Raw genomic sequence first — 23,437 nt, forward strand, 5'->3', positions numbered from 1 at the left:
AATCCTCTACTCACCTGCTCCTCTCTCGAATCACCGCACCCCAAACAACACCACCCACCCCCACACTCCCGTTTTTAGTCCCCGCTGAAGGGGGATAAATCCCATAATGCTCCGCGCTAAAAGTGGGAATAGATCCCATAATCCTCTCCGCTAGGGGAATATATCCCATGAACCTCCGCACTAGGGGGTATATCCCATGATCCTCTGCGGTAAAGGGACTTTATGTCCTGCTTATCGCAGAGGATTATGGGATATACTCCCCTGTCGCAAAGGCTCATGGGATATATCCCTCCTTTAGTGAGGAGGATTATGGGATATACCCCCCTTTAGCGCGTCTCTAATCACGTGGCAACCGCTAATACGCGGGTTCGGGTCCGGAGTGGGACGAATTCTGGACCCTCCCCCCCCCCCCCAAAACAGGTCCCAAGCGTTTGGGAAGCCCCCCCACAAATGTTTGGGGTCCCTCCATCCCAAATAACACCAGGAGGCGGCTGCAGTGATGGGGGTTTATTCCATTCGGGGGGGGTCCAATGTACCGTGGGGGGCACGGAGCGGAAACAGGGCGGGACTGAGAGTGACTGACAGAATTCTCAGCCAATGGGCGCCGTGGGGGGGCAGAGAGGAAACGGGGCGGGACTGAGAGTGACTGACAGGATTCTCAGCCAATGGGCGCCGTGGGGGGGGCAGAGAGGAAACGGGGCGGGACTGAGAGTGACTGACAGGCGCCTCAGCCAACGGGAGCCTGGGGGTGGCAATGCTTAACGGGGCCACTCACCGCCACCCCCCCCCGTCTCCAACACCTGCAGTACCGCGTTTTGGCCACATGATGGCAGCAGCTAGCGCTGCACTGAGCCACTCACTTGCCCCCCCCTCCAACACCTGCAGTACCGCGTTTTGGCCACAGGATGGCAGCAGCAAACCGTGCCCAGTTTAGAAATAGACATAAATGGCTTAAAACAGGTTAGAAATGGGGGAAAACGGGTTAGAAACAGAAAAAAAAAAATGGCTTAAAATGGGTAAGAAATGGGAAATAATATGTTTGAAGTGGCAAAAAATTGGTTAGAAATGAAGAAAAATGGTTTAGAAAGGGCCAAATGGCTTAAAAGAGGATAGAATCGGACACAAAAGGGTTACAAAGGGCTAAAAATGGCATAAATGATGTTAGAAGTGGCAAAAAAAGGGTTAGAAATGGTCAAAACTGGCTTAAAACTGGTGACAAATGGGCAAAAATGCGTTAGAAAAAGAAAAAAGTGGTTTAAACGGAATCAGAAACGGGCCAAAAAGAGGCAGAAATTAAAAAAATGGCATTAAACAGGTTAGAAGTGGCCAAAACTGGGTTAGAAACGGTGAAAACAGTTTAGAAATTGCAAATAAAAGCTCAAAACGGTTTAGAAGTGGGCATAAAAGCGTTAAAATGGGTCAGAATTTGGCAAAAATGGGTTGGAAATGGCCAAAACCACTTCAGAAATACACCCACCCCCAACATTAAAATGGGCTAGAAATGGGAAAAATGTGTTAAAAAAAAGCCAAAATATCTTAAAATGGGTTAGAAATTACAAAAAATGGCTCAAAATGGGTTAGAAATGGTCAGAAATTGGTTAGAAGTGGCAAAAAATGGCATAAAATGGGTTAGAAGTGGCCAAATTTGGGTTAGAGATGGCCAAAAATGGTTTAGAAATGGGAAAAAATAGTTTAAGATGGGTGAGAAACAGCCAAAAAATGGCTTAAACTGGTGAGAACAGGGAAAAAATGGGATAGAAATGGCCGTAAATGGCTCCTTCTTTCCCTCCCTCCTTCTTTCCTCTCCCTCCTTCCCTCTCTCCTTGCTTCCCTCCTCCCTTTTTTCCCTCCCTCCCTCCCTCCCTCCTTCGGAATGAGAGTGAATACAAGAGCAGAGGTTCTGAGACAATCTAATGGAAGAGAAGGTAATACAGTTGAATACGGGGAAGAGAATAGAAGGGAAGAGGACCTAAGAGATTACTAGAGAAGAGCATCCAGGGGAAAAGAATACCAGGGAACGTAAGAGATCTAACAGAATCTAAGATTAGAGAGCTGAAGAGCATCTCAGAAGAGAATATAGGGGGAGAGAGTATCATTGAATAGAAGAGAATCTAAGATTACAAGAGTAGAGAATCTAAGAGAAGCCAAGAGAGAAAAACTGAAGAGCACACAGGAAAAGGGAAGAGAAATTTAGAGAATCTAAGAAAAGGAAATGAAGAGACTGTAAGAGTATACCAGCAAATAAAACAGAAGGGAATCTAAGAGAACAATATGTAAGCAAATATAGAAGAGAGACAGGAATAAGTGAAAACACTATACACTGTAAGACAATATAGGAGAAAATAAGAAAACGTAGGACTACAAAAAAAGGGAAGAGAATATAAAAGAGCGAAGAGACTCTTAAGAGAGCAAAAGAGAAGGGAATAGAAGAGAAAGGAATATATGAGAAGAGACTATAAGAGAATCTAAGATAAGGGAAGAGAACGTAAGAGGAGAGAATTTAAAAGAAAAGAGAAGGGAATAAAAGAGAAGAGAATATAAGGGAGAGGAAGAGACTAAGAGAATACAGGACAAGAGAAGAGAGTAAAGAGAAGGGAATAGAAGAAAATGCGAAAGGATACAAGAGAAGGGAGAAGAAGAGAATAGAGATTAGAAAAGACTAGGAGAATAGATGGAAAGAGAATATAAAAGAATCTGAGAAAACAGAACCAGAAGGGAAGGGAAGAGACTGTAAGAAAATGGAAGAGACTAAGAGAATAGAGGAGAACAGGAGAGAAAAGAGTACAAGAGACGGGAAGGGAAGGGAAGACAGACGGGAAGGGAAGAGACTGTAAGAGAGTATTAGAGAAGACAAAAGCAATGTGCTCCTGGCTTGGTAAGGTCTTTATTTTTTCAGGACAACTGACTTCATTAAAAGCAGGAATCTTTAAATATAAATAGTCTTGTCTGTCGTGGAGCTCCAAACCTTTGCAGCAGTCATCCAGCTGTGAGAGGCAGCTGCACAAAGGGAATCCTTTCTCTAAGGCGAGCAGCTGAGCAGCGACCTGTTACAGCCACCCATGAATGTCTAGCTGCGCGGCGACACGAATGCCACCAACGGAGCAGATAAGCTCTGGCACCAGCCCCCGAACAGGAGGGGATGCTGCTGCGTGCACGGAACGCAGAGGCAGAGCGCTTGCTGCGTGTGCACTGAGTAGCAATAACAAGAGTTTTCCATTCACATCCCCAGTGGCCTTACCTCTTCCTCCCGTGCCACTTTGCCGTGCTTCACTGCGGCACCCGAGGACCTTGTCCCTATACGGCTGGGTTCGTGAGCACACTGCGCGCCGGGCTGCCCGCATCACCTGCGGGGCTCTGTGATCACCAGGCTGCGGCAAAGGCAGCAGTAGAGAGGGGTCCCTTGGAAATGTGCTGTCTGCCTGTAGGCACTGCGCTGTTACGGCACCTCCTTGAAATCGGGGGCTAAATACACATCTCTGTCCCTGCGAGTGGTGCCCGGGGCTGCCGGGAAAGCGAATCTGTGGACTAGGCTGCGTGTGCTCTGGTCTGTGAGCCCCCCGTCAGCTGTGGTACAGCGGAAGTCCTGTCACTGTAAAATGTTTGGCAGATAATACCCTTTAGGGAACTAGAAACCCGCACTGATGCTGCGTGCCTGGCAGGCTAGGAAAGGTAGATACATTTGGGGTTACGCACACGAAAGCTCTACACCCTGCTGCGGTTCAAGTGCCATTGTTCCTATAGGCAGATGGCAAAGCAGCCTCAGGCCTCCTGCTGGGCTCAGGGGTCCATCAGCTGCACCAGAGGAGCCTTGCTTTCAGGACGTGACACTCGCTATGCTGGTAAGTGACCAGTTCAAACAGGCTGAAATGCAAGCGAATTTGCCCAGAGCTAGGTGTTACTCCCACTGGTACCAGTACCTGTGGTAGCAAACATTTAATGAGAACCACATGCTGAGCAGACCTCAGTATTTCAAACAAGCCAGTTTCCCCTCCCTGGCTGCATTACACTATGTTCCTCCAGATGAACCGAACGTCATGCCAGCAAAGCACTTTAGCTCAAGGTACCAAAGACGAGCTTCAGCAAGGGCACAATCGCACCAGACACACCAAAGAGCGTGAGGAGGAGAAGCCCCTCCGTAAGAAAGAAGGGTAGCTGTGGCTTTGGGGTTTTAAAGAGACCCTCAGCAGCTGCAGGGAAACACCTGCATGCCCTGGGGTTCTAACCATAGGATCACAGAACGGTTTTGGCTGGAAGGAACCTTTAAAGGTCACCTAGTCCAACCCCTCCCCTGCAACGAGCAGGGACATCTCCAACTACATCGGGGGGCTCAGAACCACATCCAGCCTGGCCTCGGATGTCTCCAGGGACGGTGCATCCACCACCTCTCCGGGCAACCTGTGCCAGTGCTTTACCACCCTCATTACAGAAAAATAATGGGACTGACCTGCAGTGCCCGGCTCTCCGTCCCTCCGGCCCTTGCCTTCTCCTCAGCAGTGCAGCTCCTCTGCTGCAGAGCTGGGATCCCCCTCAGGAAAATCAACTCTGAGCCCTGAAACTGCCCCACGAGTCTCCGCCCACACAAGCGGGTCAGGATAGCAACGCTTTGTCAAGTTGTCGCGCACATCACCTAGACGGAAGACACCGTAAACAAGGACAACACACTGGGAGTACTCTGGTGGACTCCCATCGGGTTGGAAAGACTGCATGGGTACTAATTCAACAAAGACAATACCAAGAGCTGTAAACTCTGCTGGCAGTACCCAAACGTCAAGAGGAAACTGGGGAGCTGCATTGTTACAACATCCAACAGGATGATGAGAAAAACAGTGGTAATTCCCCGCAGAGCTGCTGCAAAACAGCCTGCAAGCAAACCGATTGCTGCTTAGGCAAAAAGCAATGCAATGGTCTCAAATCAGGAAAGCAAATCAAGCTGAGATTTCCTGTGACAATGCTTTCAATTACATGAATGTATTTGACTGGAAGGGAAAAAAACTTCTTGAATTAAGCACGCAAGCAAGTTGAACAAAATAATTCCGTCCTTGTTCAAGCAGAGGACGTGGTTTTGCTCCGATTTACCGGCCCCAGGTCTTCCTATAGGAGGATCTAGATCTGTCCAGCTGTTGAAGGGACACTCTGCATTTATGCCAATGTAAGAGGAAACAAAGTCCTGCATCCAGATCTTGGGCCCCAACTCCAGAGGGACGTGGAGCCGCGTAAGTGAGCCAGAGGAAACCATGGAGATGCTGAGAGGGCTGGAGCACCTCTGCTCCGCAGCCAGGCTGAGAGAGATGGGCTTGTTCGGCCTGGAGAATAACAGGTTCCTTAAGGGGGGGAAACCTTAGAGCAGCTCCAGTGCCTACAGGGGCCACAAGAAACCTGGAGAGGGGCTTTGGACAAGGGCGTGTAGGGACAGGCCAAGGGGGAATGGCTTGAACCTGCCAGAGGGGAGACTGAGACGGGCTCTCAGGCAGAAGTTCTTCCCTGTGAGGGTGCTGAGGCGCTGGCACGGGGTGCCCAGAGAAGCTGAGGCTGCCCCGTCCCCGGCAGTGTTCTAGGCCAGGTAGGACACAGGGGCTTGGAGCAAGCTGCTCTAGTGTGAGGTGTCCCTGCCCGCCCGTGGGCAGGGGTTGGAACTGGATGAGCTTTAAGGTCCCTTCCAACATGAACCATTCCAGGATTCTGTAAAATGCAGAAGCGGGGAGGATAACTACAGGCAAACTACAGACCAATTGGTGAAAGCAGAGGGTAAATGGATTTCCTCTCTTGGCAACGTCTGAGGAGCATCTGCTACAGTTACCAGACATACCTCCGCTCTCCTCTGTTGCTTCCCATTAGCAGAAACCTCTTTTCTTTCTGGTCTTGCAGCTGAAATAAAGAGGTTAAAAAATCTTCTGGAGCTCCTGAAAGGGTCTGTTCCGGCACGCACAGTGTCCACGCGAGAGCACGCTGCTCTGAAACAGAAGGGTTCTTTTATTTACCAAACAACAAGAACCGGGTTTTTCTTCAGCTCAAGAAACCGCTGATGTGAGTCCACCACAGCACCAACACTGACGAGGCTGACAGGCTGGTGCGTCTAATACCAGCTATCACATCTTCCACCTCGCTTAGCTTAGGTTTCAGCACAGCTGCTAAGCACCACTGCTTGCCACCAAACACCGGTTTGGGAAGGGCCGAGTGGAAAGTTCTGCCGCCATTTATTTAGCCAGCAGATCGACACTGAAGACCAAACGGGGATAAAATCTCCTACACAGGAGGAGGAGGTGCCAGAGAAACCCTTAAGTACCAGCGAGCTGGTGGCGCTGGGCACCAGCCCTGTACACGTAGCCTGTGCCCATCCTGCAGCCCCACAGGCTGGCCCTGCTCCTCCCGGCCGGGATGCCGGGCTGCACGGCCCCCACACGTCCTGCCTCTGCTGACACCTGCTGCCGACTCTGTGGCCCTAAACCTACAGGTAATACCACCTGGGGTTCATTCTCTCTTGCTCTCTGTGAACTGCTGCTCAGGGTCCTGCTGGGGCGGGAGGGAGGCATCAGGTACCTGGTTTCTGCGTGGCAGCGCAGCCCCTGCGATGCAGACATCCATGCAGGAGGTCGTCATCTCTTGCAGTTTCTGTGCTTACTCCAGCGTATTCTCTGGGCACTTTACCTGCAAGATCACAGTGCGTTATTTCCTAACAGGAGCTGGGAATCGGAAGCTAAACCCATTCTAACACGGGAAACAAGTGATTCAAAAAACACCCCTTTTATGACCAAATGAGCCCTTGCATCCACTCCCAGGGTCTTCTGAAGCAGTTCCGTTGTTAGGGTGGTGACATTACCGCTTTCAAGGGATGCGGTGACAGGTGAGCCTGAAAGAACACAGGTTTCAAGATAAGAAAAGAAGAAAGTGCTGTGCCTTAGGTCACTGTATTTGAGAGCTGTGAACAACAGCAGCAAGGGCAGAGCAGGCAGTTTCCAGATTTCTTTATGCTGTTTGGAAACAGCGAGGAAAAGCCCCTCACCTAAGCACTGTGGCCCTCACCCAGAGCTCTTCGACCCCAGAGGCAGTGTGTCCGCTCACTCTTTCTGGCTGTGCTTCCCTGCCAGGTCAGCTCGCTGCCCAGGGCCTGGCCAGCAGCGCCCATGGTTGCATTAACACCCTCGTGAAGTACTGCCCTGCCCAAGTCTAGTCTCCTACCTGTGCAGCATACATACTACATCTTTGCTGACAGCTACCCGTCCCTTTGAGAGGGAAAACCACGGCTGTTGCCACACATGTGGCAGGTTTGAGGGCAGCTGATGCAGAAAGTGCCACGCTGTACACCATGCTTCCCGCCCTGTTTTCTTCTTCTTCTCCTCCCTCTGCTCAGTCCAGGTCCCTTCCCTCACACTGAATGAAGGTCCTCATTCTGCCTTTTAAAGCATGTTTTCAAAGAGAGCGAAAGAAACCAGACACAAACTGTGCCTGAACTGAAAAATCGTCCGCTGCTTAAGGAGGCTGCGTGAGCCTTGTCGCCCTTGCAGCTGTCAGCAAGTACACTGCTATTAACTACCCTTGGAAAGCAAAAGGCTTAGGGTCCCCGTTAGCCCGTTCGCCTTTACGGCGTGCTGTCAACGCTCACAATGGGCATCACTTACGTGTCCAGGCGAGAGGTGTTCAGCAAGGAAGACACCTTCTGCTTTCAGAAACAGCACAGAGGGCCTTCAAAAACGCTCTCTCCTGTAGGATCCCCTTCTGGGCTTCTGCATCTCACTGGTTATAATGAATGCCTGTTGCAAACAGATTACCATGAAAATGTTCCTTACTTTGAAGAGAGACGAAGGTTGAGCCGTATCAACCCGTTCTCCTACCGTTAACCCAGAAAGCAAACTACTTACTTGTTCTGCAACCCCTGTCACGTTCCTGGTTTCTGCCTGTTGACATGGGGCACCCTGCCCGACTTCCAGTGAGCTCCACTGAAGTCGTCTACTCTGAAATACTGAAAAACAGTAATGCGTTCGTGCCTGTGGCCTCCTGGATAGGCCTCCTAGGATGGCAAATAAAACCTGCTGTTGAGATACCATTTGCTACTGTTTCGTAACCAAAGAATTTCAGAGCAATTTCTCCTTCCCCAAGCGCAGAGTGTTCTACTCCAGGAAGGACCACAGGCGAGGCGCTCTACTAAATAAACTAAACAGCTTCCATGGTTTCAGCCCAGCCAGCAGCTAAGCACCACACAGACAACCCTTTACTCCCTGTCGATGCCAAAACCAGTGTAAATGTGCTCAACCATTTATAGTTGGCATTCCTACACAGAGCCAAGCTTGCTGCATTTAGAGCTGTGTGGAGTGAGTGTTTTTCTCTTGTAGGACGCAAACTGAGGCCTCCCACTGTTTGTGTTCTACATTAAAAACATTAAGTGTTTCTTTTTCTCATTGTCAACTAGAAATCTGTTGACGTCGCAATCCCAGTCATCGTGAAGTCATGGTTTTTGTTGTTTGCGCTGACTTCTAGGAAAACAAAAAAGGAAGCATTTTTAGCAAGTGATAATAAAGCTATGTCATAGTATTATATCTAGAAATAAACATTCATTCATCGCCATTATACATCAGAGACCTCTATGACTAATGCTAAACTTATACCAGAGATTGCGCAGAGAGACTCAGCTAGCACGATATAAAAGCTGCCTTACAACAGGCTACTTACACTGTAACCCAAAAACGAGCAAGCAACTTCCCGATTACCTGAAGATGCAGACGCTACCTGGGACAAACGTGATTATCTGCTTTACATGCCAAGCTATAATGTTTGTTAACGGTGGGTTTCCAACACCCGTCTTCAGTCAGAACAAAACCTCAGCTCCGTGAGCGCTCCCAGTAAATGGAACAGTGCCTTTGCCACAAGAAACCATGCAACCTGGCCCATGACAAACTAGCAGCCATCACACAGCACTGCAATAGCAAACCCGGAGGACAGCGACACTGCGATCCATGCATCTTTCCGATTTCCTTGCACAGGAGCCTCGCTCGCAATAGGAGGGAGCGGCAGCCACAGTCCAGCAGAGCTCCAACAAGCAGGGCCGGACCACTGCATTCTGCTAATGCTTCAGCAAGACAGAACCTCTCTGTCCCTTGAAAGGAAAAGATGCTGGCAATGGCTTAAACTTTAAATGAGGAAATTGATGCTGCAGTAAAAACTCAGGCTGTGGGGAGCAGGGGGGACGCAAATAAGATGCAAAAGAACACGCAAGGAAAGCAATCCGGATTCTTGCTTCTGTGTGAGCAGCCATCAAATGCAGCAGTTTGGGCCCTTCTAAGCAGAAAAGGCAGGGGCTGGCATGAGGCATTATTTCACTGTGTTGATGCTGTGGGAGTAGGAAGACGGCTAGAGTACAGACAGACCTGCAAGGCAGACAAGGCAGAGATCTTGCCCGACAGAAAAAGGAGGCAGGAAGCCCATCAAACCTGTCTATTAGCCAACTGTACCAGGAGCACAGGAAAACCTCACGAGAAGGGCTTTCTTTGACAGAGAAACAACCTCAAGCAGGACACCAGGCAGAGCTTACAAAGGAAGGAAAAACTGTACAAAACACAGTTAAATCTTAGAAATTAAGAAGTACAAAGATCAAACAGGTCTCAGCAAATTCCTCCCTTAGACATGAAAAGTTACCTACAAATTACAAGCAAAGAAGTGAGATCACCTAGTACTGCTGCTGCTGCTGCTAAAAACAGCAAACTTGTCCAGGTAAGGCCTGAAAACCACCCTATTGCTTTCTCACAGCTTTCAGTAAGAATGAAGAACCCAAAAAGTCCAGAATTTTAAAGGAACTGGCACATGAAAACTCACACCAGCAACGAGGCTTTTAATAAGTCAGACCAAACAGGGTCGGGGGCAAAGACCACCAAACAGAGCCCCTGCTCTTCGTACAGGCGCCGGTTCCCAGCAGTGTCCCCAGACTACCCCGACGGAGAGCTGCCAGCAAGGAAGGGAGGAAACAGCCCACGTCACCTGCACTGTGCCACACGGCGACAGCGCTCACAGGGCTGAGACAGGCCGAGAACTGCTGGGGCAGGGGACACCACCAAGTGAGCATCACTGGCCCGACACAGAGGGGATAAAACCTGCAACTGGATGGAAGAAAGGAGCCATAAGGAGCTGCAAGAGCCTAGAGGGTAGCTGGTACGGAGCTGAGGTGGAGAAAAGAAAAGCACGAGGAACCTGACCCAGTGCTGTCCAGGAGTCACACAGAGACCCAGGAGCCGCACCAGGAGCTGCACAAGGTCTCTGCAGGTAACACTTCTTCACAGCTTTGCCTCCTGGTAGCTGGTGCCGAGTTGCTCTGACATATCCTGGTGAACGTGACCATCACAACCAGCTGTTTTGTGCCCGGTAACATGGTATGTCCCTCCCTTGAAGCCTCACCAGGCCCACGGGAGACACAGCTGCCCTTGTCTGGCGACCACAGTGCCAAGCTGCAGATGGGAAGCATCGCACCAAAGAGATGTTATGAGCTCAGCTCCCTTCGGGCTTCATTTTGCCTGCTCATGGTCAATACTGCTAGTGATTGCCTCGATACAGACACCAGGAATGTGTGGACAACATCTGAGGATGATGCAAAGCGCTTTCTGTACAGTGGTGAAACTTTCACAACCCAGGAGTGGGGGACTCGGAAAACTGAAGTACTAACAAAGACCATGACATGAAAATGACAGTGGTTGGGGATCAACGAGCTGGGCGTACTAAGTCAGTAACTAATTTATAAGCTTCCACCAACAAGCAGCCTAAGAAAGGCAAAATCCGTCCCTGGAAACGCAAGAGAAGCGTTTAAACCAAGCTCTATGCCGAGTATACTCTAATGACAAGGAATTAATCTCAAAGGCTGGTTTGTAATGCACAGACAGACAATGCACAAACACTTCTGAAGCTGCTTTAAGACAACCTGGGAAGTGGGAAGGGGAAATGCGCTTGCCCAAGACAGCAGTTCAGGGTACTGCAACCCCAGAGCAGTCACAACGTCAGCAGGTACAGGGGCACAGTGTCACGTGTTCTCGGCATTGCTGGCGGAACAGAAATATGGCACGAGAGAATTACCGTGATTCAGAAGTGACGCAAAGACGCGACGTGAGAGAAGGGAGGAGAGAGGGGATTGGGTGTTGCTAGGAGACTGCTGTGAGGGTGACGCCTGGTGGGGAGAACGGGCATTGCATAGAGCCCCATAGGGCCCGAGAGAGCCCCAGAGAGCCCCATAGAGGCCCCGGAGAGACTATAGAGATCCCACAGAACCCCATAGACAGGTCTTGCGCCCTAAGCCCGCCCCATAGCGCACCTTGTAGAGCCCCACAGAGAGCAGCGCCAGGAGCAGGAGCCCCCCAACAACCCCCCTAGCATGTGGGGCAGGAGGCTGGGGGGCTCCGAGTGCTCCAGCTGGGTCTGGAGCTGTGGGGCAGAAAGAGGGGGATGGGGGGCTGCCCCATAGAGACCCCAGAGGGACCCACAGAGCCCCACAGAGACACATAGAGCCCCACAGAGACCACATAGGGAACCACAGAGACCCCACAGACCCCCCATAAACCCTCCATAGCCCTGCACAGACACCCACATCCCCACTGGACCCCATTAGCCCAGGAGGGGGGGTGGTGTGTCCTTGGCTGACCGCCCCCCCGCGGCCCTTTACCGCCCCCTGCAGGCCACACTGCAAATCCCTGCCTGCACCCCCCATCGACACCCAATAGAGCCCCACAGCGCTCCACAGACGCCCCATAGCGCTCCACAGACACCCCATAGCGTGCCATAAACACCCATAAGCCCCCTTGACCCCCATTTCCCACCTCCTTCATCCACCCCATAGTGAAGTCCTCCCCGACCCCAAAGCACAGCACTTCGGGGGGGCTCCATGGGGCCCATTTGGCACCAGAGCTCCTTACACAAGGCTGCGGCGCAGTTCTATGGGGCATAGATGTGGGACAGAGCTTATGGGGCCCATAGAGCCCCATAGGGACCCACAGAGACCACCAGCACATCAGGTAAGCGAAACCCAAACATGCGTTACTGCGAGACTGTTCAGATATAGCATCGCACCTATAAAAAAGCAAGATCAGTGCAAGTGAATACAGACTAAGCACACCGTGATGAGACAGTTCAGGTTGCTACATCTGGTGCCAAGCATCAGCACAGCTGGATTCTTTCTAAATTTGACTGCTATTTAAGCCCTTCTCACTTAACTGTTTAAACCTAGGCACTAGGCTCTCCCAACTACAGCATCTAATTGATGTAATCACTTACTTTCTGTGCCCAAAATTAAGCAATACATAATTCAGCACGTAACTCAAGAGCCTTAAGAACTGGTTTGAGACACTCTCCTCTACTGCTGTGGAGTACTTAAGTCCTAAAGGATACTTGCCACAATACCACAACCACATGGAAGTATTCCATCACCTCCTGATACATACAGACCTTGCGAGGACTGATAACACCTGGCTTGCAGAACCACTTGACTATCTTCATACAACCCATGAAACTAAGCCGCTGCAAACTGCTGCTGCAATTAAACAATAAGTTGGGGTACCACGTGCCTGCCAGAGAGTTCTGAAATCGAACCCTAAAAGGACATAAGAAAGAAGAGGAAGGGGCCTGCTGGACACCTGCACAGACAACACACTGCCAAAAGCCTGTCCACACAGCACCAGGACAGTCTTGAAACAGGAGACTTCCCCAGAAACAAGTCCTGGAACATTTTCAATTCATCCTCAAGTAACCTCCTGTGACACTACGCTCATTTTCAGCCGCACGCAGCGACCAGCCAGGTCAGACATATTCTGTCCTGTAGGCTGCGCACTGGGCCATCCACAGCTGTCTCATACATTAAAAGCACTCAAAGCATTCAAAGGGCGTTTGTAAAGCTTTAACGAGACAAACTCCGTTTCATCTTCAGACGGCATAATTTTTAGATGGAAGAAAATTCCGTGAGCAACCCTTAGACCAACTGCTGCCACATCTAAGGCCTTCAGCTCGACGGCCAGGGCAAATCAGCAGCAGAGCACATAAAGATTCTGCCTGTTCTCAACAGGTTGAGACTTTAAATCATTCAGCATAAACAGAGCAGCCCTAAAGCCACCCAGTCTGGTAGCTCGATGCGTCTCCTGCTACAAGCACCTCCCCCAAGACAGATTGAGATCTGGATTGGCTCCCTCACAACGCTGTCTCTGCATCCAGAATACCAAGCATTTATGAAGAAACCTGATGGCTACTGCAGCAAGGCCGGTGTCCAAACCGGGGGAAACCAGGGGAGCAGCAGCAGCAGCTGCAGTCCTCACTGACAGTCTCAAGGGAAAGGCTGCGATGAGCTGGCTGGGGTCCCCTAGGGCACAACGCGGCAAGGTCTACTTGCAGAACAAAAGGAGGGCAATGAGCCCTGCCCCTGCTGCCGCAGACCTGACTCATTTCATGGAGGGAGAATTTCAGGCTCCAGATCTCTCAGCACCTTCAAGCTCCAGTGAACAGTCTCATTTCCAAGCCACCCACACGTTTAGATCAGAGGAAAGAAACAGGGAATTCCGTGGCTGCTTCCTAATCGGGTGTTTCCACCTCCGCCCCTTCCCCTGCCAGTGAAGGCACAGTGTGAATTAAGGACCTCCGGGCAACCCCCGCCCCGGGTCTTTACTCCCCCCAGTACCGAGCCCCTGGCGCTGTGAGGCTTCCCGCGCGGGCAGCCAGCGGGCAGGAGCCGCCCCTCTGCGCCCGCCCAAGGCACGGACGGACGGGCGGGCCGCTGGGCCCGCTCGCCTCCCCGATAACCCCGGCGCGCTCGGACCTCAGCTGCTGCCGCCGCTGCCGGGACCCGGACCCGGACCCTGCCCGCCGCCATGCTGCTCCCGGGCGCTGCGCATGCGGCACCGAAACGGCGCGCGGAGGGACCGGAGCCGGCGCGCCAACACCGGGCTGCGGCCACGAGCACCCCGCGGGCATGTCCGCACATCAACCCGCAACCGCGGCGGCCACCACGTGACACGGGCCACTTCCGGGGACAGCAGCGGGGACAAAGGGAGCACCACTGCTCATGCGCGGAGCCCGGGCTGCAGTACCGAACTGTGGACACAAGATGGCAGCAGCGAGACACCCGGGCGCCACACCGCCCCCCCCAGCCCATCATGGTGTGGTCGTTATGTGATCGCTGTGGGGTCTGTACGAGTCTCTACCGATTGCTGTGCATCTCTGCCACAGCTCCTTGATGCAAGACTACTTTCATCACGTTGACAACTGATTCATAACAGATAACTGAAAAAACAACTGCAAAATTACCACCGAGTTGCTAAAAAACAACTCAGTTAATACCCACACAACCTTTTATCTCTAAAGACTATTGATGAGCCCAGAACCTGTAACCTCCATCCCAAGAAAACGCACAAGATTTGCCGCTAATCGTAGTACACACAGACTTGCACTACAGATGCTCCACCTGGCCCAACTACTGACCATGAGCAGAGCAACTCAAGGCAATCACACACACACACAAAGAACACTACAGACTCTGAGAAACCGAAAAGAGAGAAAAATCTGAAGAAGTAGACTACCTCCCAGATGGAACACTACATCCACCCAGATCACCTGCACAGCCGCAAGAGCAACACAACAGGTCTCCTCAGGAGCCTGAGAACAAAGTCCGACATGACCATGTGTTTCCAAAAACAACCACAAAACCTGACATGATGGACATGCAAAAAGCATGAAGACCCATGAGCACGACCCAAAATTCAAGACCCAAGAGCATGAAAATGCACAGACTATGTCCTAACCAATGAAACAGGATGCCAAGATAACAGAGATACGAAAGCAGCCTGGAGACACTCAGACACTCTGGCTCAGACACTGACTCTTGATATACTATCACACCCACTCACAAGCAGACTCTCTGGCCCTGACTCATTAATTACAAGCTTATTCCCAGAGCTCTTCTGTCCATTCACACAGATCACGAGGAGTAGACAGCTACACTGATTATAGAAACCCACCACCTACGTTCCAGAGCGCAAGAGCTCCAGCTAAAAGAAAACCAGAGACAAACAGAGAACTCTCAACTAGTTTATTAACATGGGATACTATAGAGATAGTGAAGGATACTTCTCATGGTTGCTTATCTTACTGTCATGGGTTCTTTTTGGCACCCAACGTGGAGCTCGAAGGGTTGAGATAACGACAGATCTGACAAGATTAATAGTAAAACAACCGTGGTGGTTTATACAAGGTCAGCCATAAATCACGCAATTGCTCTCTCACTCCCCCCCCTTCTTGCCCTCCCCCTACTCCTGGGGGGACAGAGAGGAGAATCGAAAAGAATGCAAATCCCACAAGTTGAGTTAAGAAGAGTTATTAATTAAGGTAGAACACAAGTCACTACTGCTACCACCAATAATGATAATAATAAGGGAAATAACAAGGGAAGAGAATACAACACCTCACCACCAGTCGACAGATAACTCGCCCGCCCCCCAGCCAAACCGAGCACCAACCCATACCTCATCCCACCCTGCAGTCTCTAGCCCTTCCAGGTAACTCACAGTTAGATCCTGGGCATGATGTGCTGTGGTACGGAATACCTCTTTGGCTAGCTTGGGTCAGGTGTCCTGTTCTCTGCTTCCTCCCGGCTTTCCCTCCTCCCTGGCAGAGCATGAGGATCAGAAAGTCCTTGGTCAGACTAAAACATTTGCCTTATCAGCTCTGTTCCCAGGCTGGAAGTCAAAACACAGCGCTGCACCAGCTACTAAGAAAGAGAAAAAAAGACTGCTACTGCTGAACCCATGAGAACACACTTACGAACCCCAAGGACTCTGTGAGGACCATACACAAACCAGCTCCGAGAATCATCATGGCCGTGTGAGGTGGCAGGCTCAACCTTAGCGGGCGTCCCCGCGCAGGCAACGGTCGCCTGGGTGGGATGAGCTTCTGCCTCCCTCACACGGCATGAGGCTCGGGCTTCCATACTCGCAAGCAGGCACGCTCTTTGCCACGCAGGGGGCCAGCCCACGTCGCAAGAAGTGGCCGACAATGTCTAGGAAGGTCTGCAAGGGTCAGCACTTTTCCAGGCAGTTCTAAAGCACAACTTCCCGGGCAGGCACCAAAGCCGGACTTTTCGGGAAAAGCCCAAGCAGTACACCACAAGAGGGAGCCAAAGAGAACTAACAGTACTTGCCCATCTTGGTGTGTTTCACCACGGACCATTACTTCCTATTGTCCCCGACACAACACCCCAGACTCTGACCATTTACCTCCAGGCACCCTCTACTGTGTCCTCAGACATTCTGGTTCAAATACTACATTGGAATGCTACATCTCAAACCCCTTCCTGCCACTCTGACATTGTCCCCCACGCCCTCACCTCCGACAGGAGGCCCTCTACTTAGCGTGCGTAGTGCCGTGTGTCTCGAGGCGGCCTCACTGCTCGGAACTCCCACAGCAGATGACAGCCATGTTGCTGCCCTTGCCAAGTTGCTCTTCATCATCTGCCAGAAACAAAAAAAGGGCAACACGTTGTGCTGGCCGTCCTCTCCAGCATCCCAGCCATCTATGCCAGCCTTTCCTGTAACTCTACTTCGCCTTTACATTATGCTCACCTACTCCCAATCTATTGCAGAATACAATGCTGGGCTTCTCCTGCACTCTAGGACCTAGGAGCACAATAGAAAGAAATGACCATGGTGCTTGTAGAAAATGACCAACCCCACAACCATTATTGTTACCTCTCCGACTCACCTCAAATACTCATCTGACTCCAGAAGTAGAACGCAAGACCTGCAATAACCAACACTACTACTGAACCCTTTGCCATGTTATTCTCAGCTCTTACTCACCACTCACGCAGACAACCTTCTCACAGCCCTCCTCAGCTGGCAGCTTCACCTCTCTTGATTTAAGTGTGGCACCTAAGAAAGAAATGGAAACAGGCACTCATGGAGAGAAAAACAGAAGCTTTGGCCGACCCTGAAATAAGTTGCTACTGGGGTGTTCCAAGCATGGCTCACCTTGACTGAGTCATCTGAATGTTATTTTTCAGCTCGAGTGTGAGGATGAGTTTGAGCCAGGGAGTCTTAGCCAGGTAGTCAGAACCACGAATTCTGTGTTAGAATCAACTTGAGATTTGTGTGGATGCATGAGCCAGTCAGTGTCAGACTGAGCCTAAGCGAGTGTGAGGAGAAGTCAGCGCCAGAGAATGTCTGTGCAGCTTAAACGTGAGTATGAGTCTGAGCCAGTCTGTGTGAGAGGGAGCCTGCACTGTCTGCCAGTCTTGAATATGAGTCTAAGCCAATGAAAGCCAGAAAATTAAAGGCGGGGAGCAGGCAATGAACCAGAACCAGATGAAACAAGACCCAGCTGTGGATCGTCAGGGTGCTCTTATCCCAGCTGGGGGTTTGCCCCACCCCTGACCCAGGTCACTGAGGGAAGGGCTGGGGGTGACACCCTCCCTCCCTAACACAGTCAAGCTGTAGCCGCCCTACCCATGTAAGCTCATGCTACAGAGTAACCCCCTGCCTTTCCCTCAGCCCCATGCTACATTTCAAACCCCTTCCTGCCATCCGAACCTTGTCCCCCACCCTCCAGTCCCAAGCAGCAGTCCCTCTACTTAGCTTCCATAGTGCCATGGGTTTCAAGCTGGCCTTGATGCTCAGAACACCCACATCAGAGTCCTGTGATCTTGCCACAGCTGCCAAGTTTCTCTTTATCACCTGCAGCAAACAAACGAGCAAACAGGAACACACTGTGCTGGCCACCATCATCACCAGCACCCCACCCACCAGTGCTGGCCTGCTCTGTAACAGCCCTCTTCCTCCTTCAAAGCTCATCAACATTGTGCTTGCCTGTTCCAAACCCACAGTGGAGTCCGACACTGAGCCTCTCCTCACCTCCAGGTCCTAGGAGTACAATAGAGACAAATGATCACCCTGCTTGCAAAAAGGGACCGACCCCACTATCCTTCTACTTACCTGTCTGACTCACTTCAAGCACTCATCCGACTCCAAAGGTAGAGGGCAGCCCTGCAACACCGAGCACAAATACTGAACCCCTTTGCCATGCTCTTCTCAACAATTAAGCACCCCCAACACACACAACCCCCGATCTTCTCACAGCCCTCCTGAGTTTGCAGCTTCACCTCCCTCGAGTTATCTGCAGCACCTAGAAAAGAAAAGGGAACATGCACACACTGACAGAGATACAGAAGCTGCACCCTTCCCTCAGGAAGTCCCATCTCTCTCTCCTGTCACTTTACTACTCATCCACTAGCCCTCAGAGCTTTTCCATCCCTTTATTCTAACGTGTACACCCCCTGGAATACACCACCAACAAAAAGTAATTGCAGCTTTATGAAAATGACAAGACCCTAAAATAAATTGCTGCTTGGGTGGTCTAAGCTTTGCTCACCTTGGCTAAATCACCTGAATGTCTTTGTTTAGTTAGAATGTGAGAGCGAGTCTGAACCAGGAAGCCTGTGTTAGTCTCGATGTGAGACTCGTGTGGTTGGGTGAGCCAGTCAATGCCAAATTGAGCCTAAATCTGAACTAGAGTGTCTGTGCTGTTTAAGTATATGAGCCTGAGCCAGTCTGTGTGGAAGAAAACCTCTTTGAGACTAAGCCCTAGAATGTGAGACAGAAAACCCCCACCCAGTCTGAAACCAAGTATAGTTTTGAGCCCAGCTTCATAAAAGTGAAGCTATGGAATCTGAGAATTTTGAATGTAAATCTAAGCCCCAAAAAGAAACCCAAGAAGTTAAAATCAGAGAGCAGCCAAGAAACCAAACCCAAAACAACAAAAACCAGGTGCACCTTGTCAGGCTGTTTTTATCCCAGCAGCTGGTTTGCCCCACCCCTGAGCCAGGGCACTGGGGGGGGTTGTGGGTAGGGCCTGGGGTATATAAGGCACAGCTTCGGAGTAAGGGTCTTCTTTAGGATTTGTTGCTGTTCAAGGTAAGGTCTTTGGGGTGTTTTGTGGTTTTAATGATGTGTGTATTGCTTTGTTTTTTGAGTTCTTTGAAATGATTTTTTCTGAGCTAAATTTTTTAAGCCATCTTTGGTTTTGCATCTTCTTGTATTAATGAATTTTTTTGTGCTGTGGTTTTACTTAAGATGCTGTTGTTAGTGGTGGTGTTCAGGTAAGTGTTTTTATTGCTCTTAGCCACAGAACTTAAAGAAAAATTTGTTTACAGTTTATGTTCTTATTACTTGTCTTTTATTTCTCATAAAATAGTTATAACAGTGGTTACTAAACAAACATTCCATTTATATGTTTAAGAGTTACTTCAAGAGTGCCTTTGGGTTTGTGCTCTTTCAAAAACTAAGTTGGACACTTGGGTCTAAAGAATACCAAACATAATATTAATGTTCTTTTGGGATGTAGTGACTGTTAAATAACTGATGACTTTTGGCAGGGAAAGATAAAAGAATGCTTTTCAGCTTGTATATTTCTCATTTTAAAACTCTAAATTACAGAGTGCTTGTTCATTACAGTCTGCATATAATAAATATTTCGGGGAATTTCCTTGTCTTAGTCTGCAGAATGTTGTGTGGCAGTTCTTTTATTTTTTCCTTTTACTCCTGTTACTGCAAATGATAAAAATAAATTGGGTGGGTGCAGTAAACACCCATGTGTCCAGTGTGGGAGATCTGAGCAACAACTTTAGTTTGAGACTTATGACACTATAAAAACTAAGCAGAAAGAAAAGTTTTCCACAGAACAGACGGGGGAAACAGCATCAGGATAGCAGAAAGAGATTTGAAATACACCATGGGGATGAGAAAAAATAAGTGGGACTTTTTTTAGCACCATCTTATAGTGGGCAGGGTAGTACAGCTTGACTGTTTTAATGAGTGCATTAGCTTGTGAGCTGTTTTGGTGCTTCCAACTCACTGCTAGAACTGAAAGTGTTAAGCTTGTTCTTGGAACTTAGTCCTTTATATACTGAGTGCTTGTGTTGGCTGGTTAAAAGCTGGTCAGGCATTCGTGTTCCTTACTTACAAACATAAAGCAGAGGACAGCTTTTTTTTCAGTCACATCAGCAGGAGCCTTCTAAGGGTTTCATCCAGCTTCCAGTTCCAGCTATGAAAAGGTAAAGGGTTTCATTTTGTGTGATGCCCTCATGTTTAGAAGAACATGGCAAAAAGATTCAGTATTTGTGTTTGGTATTGCAAGTCTTGTCTTTTATGTTGGGAGTCGGATGAGTGCTTGAAGTGAGTCAGAGGGATAAGCAGAAGGATTGTGGAGTTGATCACTTACGCAAGAACCATGGCAATTGGCTTCTGTTGAACTCCTAGGGCACGCAGGGGAGAAGAGGCCCTGCATCAGACTCTGGAGTTGCTTCGAGACAAGCAAGCATGGTGTGAGGAGCTTGGGAGGAGGCAGAAGGAAGGTAAGGAAAAGGCTGGGCTGGATGCCTGGGATGCTGGAGATGATGGCCAGCACAACATGTTGCCCTTTTTTTGCTTCTGTCAGATAATGAAGAGCAACTTGGCAAGGGCAGCAACATGACTGGCGTCTGCTGTGGGAGTTCTGAGCAGAGAGGCGGCCTCGACACGAATGGCACTACGCAAGGTAAGTAGAGGGCCTCCTGTAGGAGGCGAGGGCGTGGGGGACAATGTCAGAATGGCAGGAAGGGGTTTGAGATGTAGCATTCCAATGTAGTATTTGAGCCAGAATGTCTGAGGACACAGTAGAGGGTGCCTGGAGGCAAATGGTTAGCTCTAGAAAAAGCCAAAATGTGCTGGAGTGGGCTAAACTGTTCTTGGGTGGGCTTAATTGCACTGGACTGAGCTAAAGTGGGCTGGACTGGTCTGAATTGGGTCAAAGTAGTGCCAAGCCATGCTGTGTAGCAAACGAGCCGTTTTGCCTGTAGCAAGCGAGGGTGGGCTGAGCTCTGCTGGGCTGGACAAGGCTAAACTGTGCTGAAGTGGGCTAAAGTGGGCTGGACTGGTCTGAAGTGGGCCAAAGTGGTCTAAACTCTCCTGAAGTGGGCCAAACTGGGCTGAACGGTGCTGGAGTGGCTGAAGTGGGCTGAAGGGGGCTTCACTGGGTTAGACAGATCTGAGCTTGTCTGAAAGTGACTGGACTGGGCCGAATTGGAGTAAATTTTGCTGGGCTGGGCTGAACTGGGCTGAACTGAGGTAAAGTGGCTTGAAGTGGCTGATCATGTCTTGGCTGGGCTGTGCTAAAGCAGGCTGAACTGTGCTAAAGTGGGCCTAATTGGGCTCAGCTTGTCTGCGCTGAGCTGCAGTGGGCTGGGCTGTAAAGTGGGCTGAACTGGGTTAAATTGGGCAGGGATAAGATGGATTGGGCTAAACTGGGCTGGACTGAGCTGGCCTAAAGTACGCTACGTTGGTCTGGGAAGGGCTAAAGTGGGCTAAACTGTAGTGGGCTGGGCTGCGTTGGGCTAAAGTGGGCTGGACTGGTCTGAATTGGGCTTAACTGTGACAAAGTGTTCTGGATAGATGTGAATTGGGATAAACAAGGCTGAAGTGGTCTAAAGTGTGCTGGGCTGGTCTGAAGTGGGCTGAAGTGTGCTCAAAAGGGCTATGGTGTGCTGGATGGTCTGAATTGGGCTAAACGCTGCAGAACTGTGCTAAATTGGTTGGGACAGGTCTGAACTGGGCTGGGCTGAGCTAAGTTGGTCTGGCCAGGGCAAAACTGGTCTGAAGTGGGCTAAAGTGGGCTGGGCTGGGCTAAAGTGGAACGGACCTTGCTAAAGCTGGCTGCGCTGGGCTGAAGTGGGCTGAAGGGGCTGGGGTGAGCTGGAATGGGCTGGACAGGGCTAATGTGGCCTGGACTGAAGTGGGGTAAAGAGTCTGAAGTGAGATAAGCTGGGCTGGACTGGTGTGCACTGGGCTAAACTGGGCTGTGCTGGGCTAAAGTGGTCTGGAGAGGTCTGAAGTGGGCCAAAATGTGCTGGACTGGGCTAAACTGTTCTTGGGTGGGCTTAATTGCACCGGACTGAGCTAAAGTGGGCTGGACTGGTCTGAATTGGGTCAAAGTAGTGCCAAGACATGCTGTGTAGCAAACGAGCCGTTTTGCCTGTAGCAAGCGAGGGTGGGCTGAGCTCTGCTGGGCTGGACAAGGCTAAACTGTGCTGAAGTGGGCTAAACTGGGCTGGACTGGTCTGAAGTGGGCCAAAGTGGTCTAAACTCTCCTGAAGTGGGCCAAACTGGGCTGAACGGTGCTGGAGTGGCTGAAGTGGGCTGAAGGGGGCTTCACTGGGTTAGACAGATCTGAGCTTGTCTGAAAGTGACTGGACTGGGCCGAATTGGAGTAAATTTTGCTGGGCTGGGCTGAACTGGGCTGAACTGAGGTAAAGTGGCTTGAAGTGGCTGATTATGTCTTGGCTGGGCTGTGCTAAACCAGGCTGAACTGTGCTAATGTGGGCCTAATTGGGCTCAGCTTGTCTGCGCTGAGCTGCAGTGGGCTGGGCTGTAAAGTGGGCTGAACTGGGTTAAATTGGGCAGGGATAAGATGGATTGGGCTAAACTGGGCTGGACTGAGCTGGCCTAAAGTACGCTACGTTGGTCTGGGAAGGGCTAAAGTGGGCTAAACTGTAGTGGGCTGGGCTGCGTTGGGCTAAAGTGGGCTGGACTGGTCTGAATTGGGCTTAACTGTGACAAAGTGTTCTGGATAGATGTGAATTGGGATAAACTAGGCTGAAGTGGTCTAAAGTGTGCTGGGCTGGTCTGAAGTGGGCTGAAGTGTGCTCAAAAGGGCTATGGTGTGCTGGATGGTCTGAATTGGGCTAAACGCTGCAGAACTGTGCTAAATTGGTTGGGACAGGTCTGAACTGGGCTGGGCTGAGCTAAGTTGGTCTGGCCAGGGCAAAACTGGTCTGAAGTGGGCTAAAGTGGGCTGGGCTGGGCTAAAGTGGAACGGACCTTGCTAAAGCTGGCTGCGCTGGGCTGAAGTGGGCTGAAGGGGCTGGGGTGAGCTGGAATGGGCTGGACAGGGCTAATGTGGCCTGGACTGAAGTGGGGTAAAGTGTCTGAAGTGAGATAAGCTGGGCTGGACTGGTGTGCACTGGGCTAAACTGGGCTGTGCTGGGCTAAAGTGGTCTGGAGAGGTCTGAAGTGGGCCAAAATGTGCTGGACTGGGCTAAACTGTTCTTGGGTGGGCTTAATTGCACTGGACTGAGCTAAAGTGGGCTGGACTGGTCTGAATTGGGTCAAAGTAGTGCCAAGCCATGCTGTGTAGCAAACGAGCCGTTTTGCCTGTAGCAAGCGAGGGTGGGCTGGGCTCTGCTGGGCTGGACAAGGCTAAACTGTGCTGAAGTGGGCTAAACTGGGCTGGACTGGTCTGAAGTGGGCCAAAGTGGTCTAAACTCTCCTGAAGTGGGCCAAACTGGGCTGAACGGTGCTGGAGTGGCTGAAGTGGGCTGAAGGGGGCTTCACTGGGTTAGACAGATCTGAGCTTGTCTGAAAGTGACTGGACTGGGCCGAATTGGAGTAAATTTTGCTGGGCTGGG

The 23,437-nt window shown here is 50.5% G+C and overlaps 1 protein-coding gene across 23 annotated transcripts; it reads right to left on the reverse strand.

Annotated features, from left to right (window-relative positions):
• Positions 1–2,865: 2,865 nt before the first annotated feature.
• On the reverse strand, positions 2,866–18,730 carry LOC136004991 (uncharacterized). 23 transcript variants are annotated; one of them, XM_065662050.1, is made up of 9 exons: positions 16,974–17,340; positions 16,803–16,874; positions 16,705–16,717; positions 16,566–16,619; positions 16,331–16,454; positions 15,513–15,715; positions 6,538–6,645; positions 5,807–5,951; positions 2,866–5,679 (listed from the first exon to the last, which is right to left on the reverse strand). In XM_065662050.1, the coding sequence occupies exons 6-9, from the start codon at positions 15,622–15,624 to the stop codon at positions 5,073–5,075; spliced, it is 972 nt and encodes a 323-aa protein (XP_065518122.1). In that variant the 5' UTR covers positions 15,625–15,715; positions 16,331–16,454; positions 16,566–16,619; positions 16,705–16,717; positions 16,803–16,874; positions 16,974–17,340; the 3' UTR covers positions 2,866–5,072. The 23 variants fall into 23 exon arrangements, 4 of the variants coding, with proteins under 4 accessions (XP_065518122.1, XP_065518123.1, XP_065518121.1 ...); XR_010608642.1 differs by lacking the exons at positions 16,331–16,454; positions 16,566–16,619; positions 16,705–16,717 and adding exons at positions 7,617–7,748; positions 7,857–7,957 and having other exon boundaries at positions 6,538–6,847; positions 15,513–15,612; positions 16,974–17,370; XR_010608640.1 differs by lacking the exons at positions 16,803–16,874; positions 16,974–17,340 and adding exons at positions 7,617–7,748; positions 7,857–7,957 and having other exon boundaries at positions 6,538–6,847; positions 15,513–15,612; positions 16,566–16,796.
• Between the last annotated feature and the right edge of the window lie 4,707 nt (positions 18,731–23,437).

The sequence above is a fragment of the Lathamus discolor genome, chromosome Z (assembly GCF_037157495.1).
Source record: "Lathamus discolor isolate bLatDis1 chromosome Z, bLatDis1.hap1, whole genome shotgun sequence".
Taxonomy (NCBI): domain Eukaryota; kingdom Metazoa; phylum Chordata; class Aves; order Psittaciformes; family Psittacidae; genus Lathamus; species Lathamus discolor.

Bases quoted from the DNA above. Each gene is read 5' to 3' on its own strand.
- LOC136004991 (XM_065662050.1), bottom strand. From the start codon at position 15,624: ATGCTCTGCCAGGGAGGAGGGAAAGCCGGGAGGAAGCAGAGAACAGGA. The intron at 6,646-15,512 runs GTGAGTTACCTG...GTGATCTTGCAG, and splicing joins ATCATGCCCAGGATCTAACT to GTAAAGTGCCCAGAGAATAC. The intron at 5,680-5,806 runs GTATGTCTGGTA...TGCATTTTACAG, and splicing joins AGCAACAGAGGAGAGCGGAG to AATCCTGGAATGGTTCATGT.